General features: G+C 37.7%; 1 protein-coding gene across 2 annotated transcripts; it reads right to left on the bottom strand.

Moving 5' to 3' along the window:
• Positions 1 to 915: 915 nt before the first annotated feature.
• On the bottom strand, positions 916 to 12,714 carry LOC133130359 (paired box protein Pax-6). 2 transcript variants are annotated; one of them, XM_061244895.1, is made up of 10 exons: positions 12,675 to 12,714; positions 9,244 to 9,374; positions 8,456 to 8,686; positions 8,003 to 8,168; positions 3,455 to 3,610; positions 3,169 to 3,251; positions 2,898 to 3,048; positions 2,472 to 2,584; positions 2,008 to 2,158; positions 916 to 1,686 (listed from the first exon to the last, which is right to left on the bottom strand). In XM_061244895.1, exons 1-10 carry the CDS (start codon positions 12,685 to 12,687, stop codon positions 1,601 to 1,603), a joined length of 1,281 nt encoding a protein of 426 aa, XP_061100879.1. In that variant the 5' UTR covers positions 12,688 to 12,714; the 3' UTR covers positions 916 to 1,600. The 2 variants fall into 2 exon arrangements, with proteins under 2 accessions (XP_061100879.1, XP_061100880.1); XM_061244896.1 differs by having other exon boundaries at positions 8,471 to 8,686.
• Positions 12,715 to 13,091: the final 377 nt, after the last annotated feature.

The following is a 13,091-nucleotide window of genomic DNA, read 5'->3' as shown; positions in this document are numbered from 1 at the left end:
ACTGACTGACATACCATTTATACTTTTTCTATTATTTTTAGCTAACAGAGCTAACAAATAAACAAATGTATTACTTATTACTGTGAGTGAATCCATTTGACACAACTGTCCTATAGTCAGTCTATTGTTTGTCTTTTATAAAAAAAAATGTGTTACTAATCATAGAAAGATGTCATGCATAATTCTATAACCATAAACACAATCTAGTACCTTTTGTGCCAACAAGTGGAGAGTTTTTGAAGAAAAAAGCATTAGTGTGATAAATTTCTCATTGACACACTAGTGTACTGTACAAAATGATTTTTTTATAGTTTTCACAAAATACATTTAGAAAGCTCAATTTTAAATAAAATTAAATTGAAATATTTCAGAGACAGTAGCATACTTTTCATCTTCAATGCAATGGACTGATGCAGAACCCCTTTGTATGTCAAGTTGTCAGTATACACCGTAGCATGGTTCACAGCCTGGCAGCCCATGCTTAAAACGTATGTGGTTTTTACTCATAAATAAACAAACGCTCAATTACCCTTGTAGTTAAACATACTTGAAGCCATTGTAAAATAACTGAAAAGGTTTACAGAATTTGCAACACAAGACTAATAATAAAAAGAAAATGTGTAATAAAGGAAACACAAGGCTTTGGTCTGTTCTTACAATCAACAATGGCAATTCTGATATGTAGTTGTAAACAACTTCCAAATGCTTATGTATAAAGCTCTGGCAAGCATTTTTTTTTTTTTGTCAATTATAGGAATGAAATATCTCTAGCTGCAAAAATGATTTGACTGAAATACACTATAGTACAACTATATCTACTGTAAGAACTAGTTTTTACCTGTCCTAAAGAAATGTAGTTATGATGCATGAAAATGTGCATGAAAAATCTATTGAATATTCTGGGAAACGTAAATGAAATTAACTTTATTATAGAAATTGTTTTGGGAGATTTCTAGGGAAGACAAATACATTTTGACAAAAACAAATTTAATTATATCGAAGACACAATCTACTGTTCAGCTACCAAATGTTTGTTTGGCTTCCTATTCAGTGGGTAGAGTTCCCTCGTATGCCAACAAACTTTTGGGGGGAAAAACAGATAAAGGGGCTTACACACAGCTAGCGTCTTTTTTCCAGCTCAGCAGTGGAATGATACGAGCTTGCTTTGTCAGAGTCCGCAATCTGCACAAAGACTGGTAGAAGTACTTGATATAAGAAAAACTATTAATCGCAGAATATCTTTCCCCCAGATTCTCCTTTTCAGGTGGATGCAAGAATGATTGAGTCTGGTAGTCCATCCATAGTTGTTCTTGTGTTTGCCATAACGTACAAACGGCCATATACAAAAACACAAAAAAATGACGTAAGTCCAAAATTGAAAACAAATAGTTTTGTTCCATTCAGGATATAACACCGGGCACTTTACAAAAGTCAATCTTTTCAAGTCTTCTTGTCCCAAGACTCATAGCAAAGGGTACAATCCCAGTCCAAAAAAAATCTCTTTCAGAGTCTTTCTTCTCTCTCTCTCTCTGTTCTTGATAGAATACTGCTGGACAGACAACTCTCAGTGAAACATCACAAAGTGAAGTAGTTCTTCTCTTTACTGTAGTCTTGGCCAGTACTGAGACATGTCAGGTTCGCTGCCAGGAACTTGGACTGGGACAGATACTCCAGGGGAGATGAGACCTGAAGAAAAAACAGAGAAAGTAATGTGTCAAGCAAACTGCTAAATGGTTCAAATCACTGTGCACTGCATTCATTCTACAGATCATCATCAGGGATTTATTACAGTTTTTTAAAAATATGTTCTGACCACGCCATACACACCTTATTTATTCCAGAAGATAATGTTTAAATATACTGGGGGTTTTTTTTCAATGAGAAGAACATTATAATACACAGCACTCCCTACGTTTCAGTGGAAAATTGTGAAATGATTGTTTTTTTTTTGTTTTTTTTCAAAGCTAGTGAAGTCACCAAGCAAATCAACATTCATATTCTGCATACCTGTTGAGGTGGTACCAGAAGTGGCCATTGATTGGCTGTTCATATGTGCCTGCATATGAGGGGGCGTGTATGTTTCATAGCTCCTCCCATTCACTGAGGGACTGGTGGGCAGCATGCAGGAATAGGAGGAAGTCTGGCTGGGGACAGGGGGCTACAAAAAAGAATATAAATTAGCCTCGCCGATATGTAATGCTAACATTTTCATTGCCCTGACGCACATGACACTAAAGAGCACTACTACTTTTCATAAAGTAAGCTAAATGACAAACAAGGACAGTTTCACAACAGAGATTTAATGTCTTTTTTTTTTTTTATTGAATGTTAAATAGGCTTGGTGATACTAAATGTAATTATGTATTATAAAAAATATTTCATGTTAATATATTTAGTCTATTTTTGTGGTTACTTTTGAGACAGTGTACAGTTTCAACAATCAATTTCTGCCATCGGTACGATTGACTTACTTGCATAGGCAGGTTGTTGGCCATGGTGAAACTTGGCATGGGTGGCAGGGCGCTGTATGTGTTTGTCAGAGCTGTATCTGACCTTCCCAACATTGACCCTGATGTGAAGGACACTGTAGAGAGAAGGACAGGCCATATGACATCAGAAATGGATTACAGCATTTTGTGAATAATCAGATATTGATATTTTCCTTCCATTCCCCTTCAACTTTATGCCTGACTTCCCCCATCACCTCGTATTAGTAACACTTGTGTGTGTGTGTGTGCGTGTGTGTGTGTGTGTATGACAGAGAGAAAGAGAGAGAGAGAGAGAGAGAGAGAGAGAGAGAGAGAGAGAGAGAGAGAGAGAAATGTGTATAAGCTATATTACATTATTATTCTACATAGATTTGATGTATTGTTTTATTAGCAGTGAGTCGCATGTACCTGGCGTCGTGGGCTGCGGAATAGGCTGATAGACGCTCGTACTGAAGCTACTGCTAATGGGAATGTGACTTGAAGAATTGCTTGCTTGTCTTCGCTGATTTCGGAGCTTTTCTTCTCTCCTCCATTTCGCTCTTCTGTTAGAAAACCACACCTGCAAACGTAGGAGGATCGCTGGTAGTTATATGCTGTTTCTTTCGCCAATTTTACATGTGTAGCATACAAATAATTCCACGAGCACTTCTCAAACTCAGTAGCGAAAAGATTCACTCACCTGTATTCTGGCTTCTGGGAGGTCAATTTTGGCTGCTAGTCTCTCCCTTGCGAAAACGTCAGGATAATGAGTTCTTTCAAACTCTTAAAAAAGTAGAAATTGAAGGTAGCGTTATTCATGTAGGCTATAATGGAAACATTTAAACATTTAGATTGAATGGCTTCTTTAAAATAATGATACATTTTGAAAGCTCGTCATTGAAACAGTTTCGTTCGGATGTGCGCGCACTGGGCCTACCACGTGAAGAAAAAAAAAAACATTTTGCGTAGGTGCTAGGCCAACTTACCTTTTTCCAGTGCTTCTATTTGCTCTTGTGTAAACGACGTGCGATTTCTTTGCAACTTTCTCTTCAGCTGAAGCCTCATTTGTGTCTCATCTGAGTCCTCTCCGTTCGAACTGATTGAATTTGTGTTCTCACCTCCATCTTGCGGCTGACAACCATCTGGAAAACAGGAGGATTTGCTATATCAATACAAACCCAATTCCAAGTTTTGTACAAGCATGTACGCTAGCCTACGTCTGTTCGAGGGTCATATAAAGGTAGGCTACATTTTTAAACGAAGCAACGCCACTGTACTGGGCGTATAGTTTAAGCTGTTGGCCTAATCGTGATAGGTAGGTCAACAGTAGGCTAATTCAAGACTTCAAATATTTTTACTTCTTCGTTTTAATTAAATGTTGGCTAGAGCTGTACCATAGCCTGCATACGTGTTAGGAAAATGCGTCGTCTGAGGTAATAGCGTATAGTAATTTTTCCACATTTGGTAAATGATCATTATTTCGCCTGAAATACACGAGGAAATGTGACACTATTGCCTTGCATTGTGTAATAGTGTACGCCTACGTGCTAAAGGGTCTATAATTCTGTTCTGTTGATGTTCCTGCATGAATGTGTTTATATAGGCTACATTTAAGGGGTGCTTATACGAGTGATAGCCAAATGTATATGGGTTTGTCGATTTTTGTATAGCTATTGGAAAGTAGGATACCTATATCCTAGGTTGTGGTACGCGATGTTCGGGGTTTTATCAATCAATTCCTTGTTATAAAGGTAAGTCTGTGCATCAGGCATACAGTTTAGCAAATAAATTCACCATGAGCTTCCAGGCTGTGAAATATTATGAGAAATAGTCTGATTAGTTTGGTCCCTCAACTCACATCTTTTATCACTAGGCCTAACAATAGCCGCAGTGCTGAAAGGGTGTCGAGAAATGTGACAAAATGCGGTTAAAAAAGCCTTTCAGGTCGTCTGAAATGTTTCAAAACCGAGAGTTTCTCTTCCTTTTAAATTCTGCGGACCTTCAATGGTATAGTCACCATATGGGCGTTTGTAGACCTATTGAGATGACCACCAACACTTGAATAGAAAGAGCAGCTTTTCACAATGGCACAATGCGGGTAGAGTAAGGGAAACTATTAAACTCTTGGGGCTGGGAGGGTTGGCAAATTTTCGTGGGCAGAATTTTGAAAACACAATTGAAGGAGCCAACAAAAGGATTCTCTCGAGGCCCGCAGCGCTCTGCATTGTAGCACGAGGATTCCAGTCAACAGACTTTTCAGTGTAGTATGTTAACCTTTATGCCCCACTATCATTAATCACCGTCCCCTGGGTTTGCCCGTTCAACGCCAGTTAGGATTTATACCCTCTATAGGCGATGGGAGAAAAAAAACTGCCCGAACATCGTGAATAGGCATCTCTAAGGCCCTTGCAGGCGAAGTGCGAGGCGACCGTGAAAATGACTCCAACGCGTAAATAAGTTTCGATGCTCCATGACAGCTATGCCAACAGCATAAAAAGTAATTGAAGCATACATTTTTGTACAATCACATGCCAGCCCTAGTGATGCACGGCGTGCAAAATTCATTACAACATTTCATTCGTTGTAGGTGCGGGTAGGCTGTACATTATTTCATTGCTAAAATACTGGTCTGGATATATAAGCCTATTTGATGGGCTGGTGCTACCAGCAACTATCTCTCCTGTAGCTCATAGCCTATAACCACTAGAATATTTTCATAAAGGGTGCGCTTGATAATAGCCTACATGTCCATGGATATTGGAGTACTGTGAGCATTTGAAGTCACGTGTCATTTCCACCATTATATTATTTATTTAGCATATTCGACTTTACTCAGCTTACTTTACACCGAATCAAACATTTATTTTAGGCTTACAGTTTGAATGTCAGATATATTCACATGCATTCAAGAAATAAACAGACCGACAGTTGAAGTTTTAGTGTTCACGAATCTCCTTTTAGCTGCTTATTTTGGTCTAACCAGTAAGTGAATAAGCATAATTTTATCCCATAGCTAGACCATCCGACACTAGACTTATTAGATTGTTATTTTTGGAGGAAAAGAAAAAGAACGATGGATTGGATGATTCAATTGACTTTTCAATTCAATTATCACACTAAAATGCTATAGTTTTGTTCTTTCCATAATTGAGTTCTCTTTTTCGGGTCTTGTCACTCCCGATATTTCCATTCTTTTATTCGCGGTTGCTTGGCGTTTATCAGATTGCGACCATATTTCCCACCCTCCGAGACCTAACCCCGCCTTATGCTTTTGTTGTAATGGATGATTAAAGTCTTCTAAGTGCACTTCACACAATGGCGGAAAAATCGCAACATCAGAAGTAATGATGCATGTGATGACAACAATAAAAAATAACAACAACAATAATGATAATAACAATAAAAACAATGATAATAATTTATAACTAAATAAAATAAGTTATAATTAATAACAATAGGCTAATAATATTCTGAATGCTAATACGTAGTCTATTATTATTAGCCTATTAGTAGTAGTAGGCCTAGTAGTAGTAGTATTGTTGTTGTTGTTGTTCTTATTATTAGTATTATTATTATTCATTATATAATTATTATTATAATAATATAATAATAATAATAATAATAATAATAATAATAATAATAATATAATAATAATAATAATATAATGATTGGTCTATTATCAATTACTATGTCTGTCAAATAACATACAATTACTTACAAAATATTTGACTCCGCCCTTGAATCTTTAAGGAGTTTCTCCACATTTATGAAAAATAGAGAGTGTATTAGGCCTATTTAATATGTTATCATTTTAATCAACATCCCCACGCAGAATGGAAGACACCTGTTATGCCAAGAAACGTTTAACAGCGCATGAACAGGTATTATATAGCGTCGCTGTATTTGCAATACGGAATCAAAATGTTAATGTTTGAAAAACGCTAACATTAGGCTAATCGTTTTGTCCTCTGTCAGTACAAATCGATTTAACACGGCACACGCAATCACGACTCGTCCCAAGACGTCGTGGGGAAAAAAAGCTAAAGTTAACGTAGACTATAGGCTACTACTTGAGAAGCGACATTTTCGGGAAACACTCTGTAAAATGAGCAAATATACTTCCAGACATTCTTACCACTACGACATGCTTCGGGAAGTTCACCCTAGTGCGAACATGCTCGAAGATTTAGGCTATTGTGGCTAATGAACCAGCAAGGCCTTATCGGGCACATAAGAGGATGTAACCTCGTCTTAATTAACGTTACAAATATTGTCTGTGCATATGGATTTTACATTTGGTTTTAATTCAGAGTAGCCTAGGCTTATTCAAATATTATTTAACTTTAAGGGTAGCAGTGTGCATTCTTGGCGTCATTATTTTAGCGAGGGAATCTCAAACTGCTTCCATTGTGGAACCTAAACGTTGCTCTTTAGATCCAATGCCGTAATCCTTCTTGTTTCACACTTTCCCTGCTTAATCGCCAGCCGAATGAACGCACAATAATGTAGCCTATGTGCGCTTAACATCTTTGATCATTGCTCATAAACAGAGCAGGTGCTGTGGAAATGGCTATTAGTAAGCAAACTCGGTCATTTCGCTGGCAGACTAGCTAAATGAAACACTATTCTTAATATATTTACCTTGCCTATAACGTTTATTGTGTTGTGCTCTTAAATCTGACAGGTCTAATTGGCAGAGGTTGCCATATCGTGTTCAGGGGTCTCCTGTGGAACATTTCTACAGCCGTCTCTTCAACGAGGCGTTTATTCATGTTCTCTTAATGAGAAACAAAACGTTCTCTAATGAGCAATTACATAGCGACAGAATTGTTCCCATAACAAATTCTTGCGTGTGACCGCAGCATCCTTTGTACAGATATCCCACACACTGTTTCTGATTTGTTTCTTCCAAGGTTGGGGGGCGGGGGAGGGAGGGGGGTGCGGATAGTTGGACGGACACCTCCACTGAAAAAGTCACGCAGTTTTCACCAAGACAAATTACGTCTTTAAATTACGGATTAAAGCGCAGTGTAGATTAACCCCGTACATTTGTCCTGGATAACCATCACAAACCTATAGAAACGTCAGACGTAACCCTATCAAAGTGCCTTGATTGTAGCCTATACAATACCTGCAGACTAGCCTAAACGAAATCTTTTAAACACAATATTTTGACACGTGTAGCCTATGTGTAATAGTACAACATAGGCCAACAACCAGCAATCACGACGTTGGCTATCCACTGCATTCTGCACTATTTATTTGTATTGATTTATATATATATAACAATGCTACAAATTAGAATTATGGAAATTACTGATACATTGCTCCAGTTAATAAAACTTTTTTCAATTTGCCCAAGATTATTGGGGGGAAAAAATCATGATGATGATGACGACAATAATAATAATAATAATAATAATAATAATAATAATAATAATAATAATAAACATTATTACATGAAATGAGAGCAAGACAATAAAGTTATTGTCAATTGTAATGAATGAATTATAATTAGCAGTGATCTGTTTTACCTTGGTTTGGTTGCCCTGGTACCGAGGTTCCGGGGTACCAGCCCGGCCGTGTGCCCCATGTTCCAGTTTGACCGTTCAGCATTCTTAATTTATCATACATGCCATCTGCACCCATCTGTTGCTTTTCACTAGCCAGGTTGCGGAGGACTCTGTTTATTGATGACACCTGAACGACAAAACCAGAATGTCTCACGTTAATCAAAAAGATCCCCCCGTGTTGCAATTACACACTTACATGCAAGTGATCTGTCTTTATTAAGCATGCGCACACGGGCATGGTTAACTGGTGCAGAAGTGAATCGTATAAAAATGTAAGTGGAATTTAACTAATCACCCGACATTCATGGTAAATCTACGCGCGTGTGAGTTCATATAGGCTACACGATTCGTTCAGACGTTGTTGTAATGCAGATTTAAGAAGTAGAGGAAAAACAAATGATCTAAATAACTTACACTCAATGAACTTACACTGGGTATATTATCGTTGGTGCAGACGCCCTCTGATAGAAGTCTGTCTCGAATTTCCCAGGCGAAGATAGAAGGGCACTCCCTCTTGTATTGCGCAATTTTCCCGACCACTTCAGGAGTCGCTACTCTTGGTTTGCTCCCCCCGATAGCCCTGGGTCTGATTGAGCCAGTTTCATAGTATCTTCCCAGGATTTTACTCACGCATCCGTTTGATACCTGAATAGAAAACAATAGACACAAATCACACACATTATTTAAGACTAGTATACAATGTATAAGTATACTTCAAACAATGATAAGCTTACGTTTTCATTGTCCAGCACTTGGACTTTTGCATCAGCATGGGTCTATAACACAAAAAATATATACCTTAAATGGTACGAGAACTTATGCACTTTGTAAAATGCATCTATTCATCCAAAATGGATTTTGGTAATCGAATAAAATCATTTAAAACATTTATGATGCTAAATATATTAAAAGATAAAGGGTAAGCGTTAGTCTTTCACGACAAATGTTCAGTTGATATGGAAATATCAACATGGAAATATAGATGATGATGGGAAGAACCTGATTTAGCGTTTGCAGGGAGGCAGCTTGGTTGGTAAAGAGGCAATAATAAGCAGACCACACTGTTGTTTAACAGAATAGTTTTGTTAAGCATCTTGACTCTCGTTTGTATTCGATTGTATGCATTTGTATTCTTTCTGAAAAAAAATTAAACATTTAAGGTTTACATTTTAGGTTTAAAACGCCTAAATCAGTATCATCACCTGCAGTATCCTGGAGATGTCGCACGGTCGCGCGCCACTGTGTGCAAGCTCAACTATTTTCTGCCTTGTTGAGTCAGGCAGTGGTCTTCCGTTGACAAACACACCGCCGAGCTGATTCACACCACTGTGACCTGGACAGAGACAGGGAGGCTAATGTTTATCCCATGCATCACCAGACAAACGTTTATTAAAGACATTTCACTGGCACACTCGTGTGTGTCCAGTACTGAACCTGCACAACTAAAATGTGTTCAGCACGAAACAGACCTTTACACATCCAACATTTAATATGAAACAAAATAATTACAAATACAATTTAAATGATCTTTGAATTATAATTGATATAAGTGTAAAAAAACAGCGACTGCAACCTACACGTTATGACCAGACCCTATCTCGGTCGTTATCCTATAATAGACCCAGACTTAATTTACACGTTAACAGTACATTGATGTAGCATAGTAGCCTCAAATCATTTGGACCAAATCACTATTGCATTGAATCGAGATTAACGCTAACGCATTCTTACAAAATGCATTCTAACAAAGGACATCGACATTTCTATAGAGCTGTATGTGCATTAATTGAAATATCGTACCTGCGTCAGTTAAAATCCTAATGTTGTAAAGCGTGTTAATGCATTATATTATAGATTGAGGTCAACATGTAAACTAATTTAAAATGAGCAAACCGCAGCGGCCCTAAATGTTTAAAACACATATGAAAGTAACCCGAGCTCACACCTCTAAAAGTAGAATAAATCCCAAGATTATGACAGTGCTGCGCCAAACCTGAAGCCAAATCGTAAAGTATCCTCCCCGTAGTCGCTTTGTACTAGTTCTCCGCTCTCTTCCCTTCCGCAGCCTCCCGTTAAATTGACTCCAGGAGCGCAAGCTCCTTAGCAATAAATAAGCTCCAAATATAGAAGACGGGGAAATATGATGAGCCTGGCTGACATTTGTCTTTAAAATAAAGCTAGCTGCACGTCAAGTTTGAGCTTAATTTCTGGAAATAGGCGGAAGTCGCCCTGGATCATGCATGGGAGGCTAATTGAAAAGATCAGTTGGAGCACTTGTGGCAGGCATGTCACTTTATGACACTGCTCTGCTTTTGAAAATCGCATCGTCACGACAAATAGTAGCATGATAAAACGACCCTTTCTGTCTGCATTTGGATATCACTCAGACTAAATTGGACCCTACTCAGATACCCTTCAAGGGAAGCTTCATTTTAAGGTAGCCAAGGGCTATGCGCGGGCACGACAATAGGGGCGCGCTTCGCCCTCAATATATTAAAAGTGACATTCCGTTTTTTCGTGTAAGTATTAAGCAACAACTCTACACAGCCATTATTTACACCCTTATTGCGCGTCTTCAGTAGCTATCACTCTCTGTATCATGTAGCAAATGTCGCTAATAAATTCAGGGATAATGTTTTCAAATTGGCATGCATGTGACACATCCGTAGTTCAATTGCGACACAACAAAAATGCCAGTTTAAATCGACACAAACATGTCGTGTTATGTTTAATAATCTCTCTCCCAGGCTGGACCAGAATAATGAAATATCTATGACCATCACCATGTCATAGTTTCAGGATTTAATGGGTATTTTCTTGTCCCTTTATTGATCTCTATCAGGGAAAAGTATGCTGATTTGTAGACATTGACCCTCGTTCCTTATGGTTATCAAATAAATCAATTTGACCGATTAAACAGCCAGATAAGAATATTAAATCAAACTTTCACTCTAAAGGTTAAGTCTTAATCATTATACAATTCCCCACGGAGAACGACGTCGATCTTGGCCAGTGGCAACGATTAGGCAGTCCGCCTTGCATTCTATTACTTGTCAACTAATAGGAAAACATATGGTGTCAGTTTGGCTGTTCTGTACCGTATACACCAAGGAGTTATTAGCACAAAGCCTGGAGAGCCAGTCGCGACCTTTAAACAAAATAAAGGCTTAAACCGAATGATATCTGCTCAGTAATTCGCACGAGAGATCACGCTCCATAACATCTTGTCGTCTCATTAACACCAATCGTTGGCAAATGAGGAGCAAAGATATTACACTACTTTGATTAGGGTTTGCCAACTAACAGGATCTTACATTCGGAATGAAAACAAATAATCGAACAAGCAGCTGCAGCACTATTTAAATGTTCCGTTTTCGACGATGTGACACGTCTGAAATAGGCTATTGAATATTACAGCATTGTTTTTCGGGTTTTTTTTATCTCCAGTAGCTACATTCGTATAGGCCATTAGTTAAATATCCAGGTATTTGAAAAACGATGCCTTACTTTTGAAGGCCCACATTTGAGTTTTGTTGGTATCTCGTGCGCATGCCACGTTTGATCTCCCCCCTTCGAGCTTGTTACGTTAGACGTTTCTTTAATATGTCACTAACGCGTGTGTTCAGGAACTTACAAAACAAAACAAGTTACAGCACAATTATGTCAATGAGATGAAGAGAGTCAGAGGAAATAATTCCACAGACCTTCGTTACAGATGTCATACACCTCTTGTCCAGCAGTAAGAAAGAAAATACGTTTAACTTTAGTCATTATTATGTTTAAAAACGAAATAGTCATAGTAACTTGAACTATTGTGAAAATGCACTGAATTATATGTGAGATTCACCGTGTATTTATGAAGCAATAGGTTGTGTTGCCTCATATATCACTTGGGCAGCATAACGTAAGCTTTGATCAGTTTTATCCCTGAAGCAGGTGTGACCTGTTTTATCAAAGTATGTAGGCTATTCCACAGTTACACTGTGCAGCAGGCTGAAATCTACATAAAACATTCGTATCCCCCCGATTTCTTGAACTGTCCAATTCCGCACAGTTAATAGAGTATGCGATTTGGCAGTCAGTCCTAATATTAATTCAGACGGTTCTACAATTATTTCATATCAAGTCAAGCAGAAATCCCCCCCCCCCTCAATCTCTCTCTCTCTCTCTCTCTCTCTCTCTCTCTCTCTCTCTCTCTCTCTCATATGCGTATGCTCTTCAGTGCATTCATCGGGTGTTTTATATCTCAAAGTAGAATGTAAAAACTGTTGTTGTTGACTAGTTTATTTTGTTAACAATTTCTTCATGTAACATGGAAAAGTATCAAATGAAATATTTTGGGCATACACATAGTCACCTGCCTAGTCATTAATTTGATCATGTATTTTACCATGACCACACGCAGAATGTATTTCAGGATTCCCTCCCTTCAGTGCAACTAAAAATAAAAATAACTTGAGAGTAGAAATATCATTATCAGACAGCGACTCAGCCTGCAACACCAAAACCCACACACATTATCTAAATATTTTGCGTTCTTAAACGCCTCTATAACATTTATAAATGACATAAATGATTAATTCAGTTATTATCAAATGTTAACATTTAGCAGAAAAATAGAAAAATCACTTACTGTTCTGCATCATGGAGGCTACGCCCGACTCCCACGTGGCTCGGTTATAGTATTCTATTAGTCATAAAAGACAATAATTTTGATCAGACTGACATTTCAACACATTTACGACAATAATAAGCATTTACAAAAGTTCTAAAATTTTAAGCACGTGTTTCACACATAAACCGTATTGATCAATAATAATTCTGATTAGGAGTTAATATTTCGTTTATTTAGAACCATGTATTTGAAAAGTTTTTTTTTTTTCTTTTTCCCCCAATATAAAACTTGCCTGGAAAAAGAGTTGTTTGTCCGCTTAAAACAATTTAAAGCCTCATCTGCCGCTCACTAGTTATTGTATTCCTAGGACAAAGCAAAACAGTATATTAGTATACCTTTTGGTGAAGATAAGTGCCTGCCTTATAAACAGTATCA

This window comes from Conger conger, chromosome 6 (genome assembly GCF_963514075.1).
Source record: "Conger conger chromosome 6, fConCon1.1, whole genome shotgun sequence".
Taxonomy (NCBI): domain Eukaryota; kingdom Metazoa; phylum Chordata; class Actinopteri; order Anguilliformes; family Congridae; genus Conger; species Conger conger.
This window is presented reverse-complemented; position numbering and strand designations above follow the sequence as displayed.

Coding starts and splice junctions, on each gene's coding strand:
- LOC133130359 (XM_061244895.1), bottom strand. Junction 8,169..8,455: donor CCAGTGTAAGTTCATTGAGT/GTAAGTTATTTA, acceptor TTTGTCGTTCAG/GTGTCATCAATAAACAGAGT. Junction 3,049..3,168: donor TCCCAGAAGCCAGAATACAG/GTGAGTGAATCT, acceptor CTACGTTTGCAG/GTGTGGTTTTCTAACAGAAG.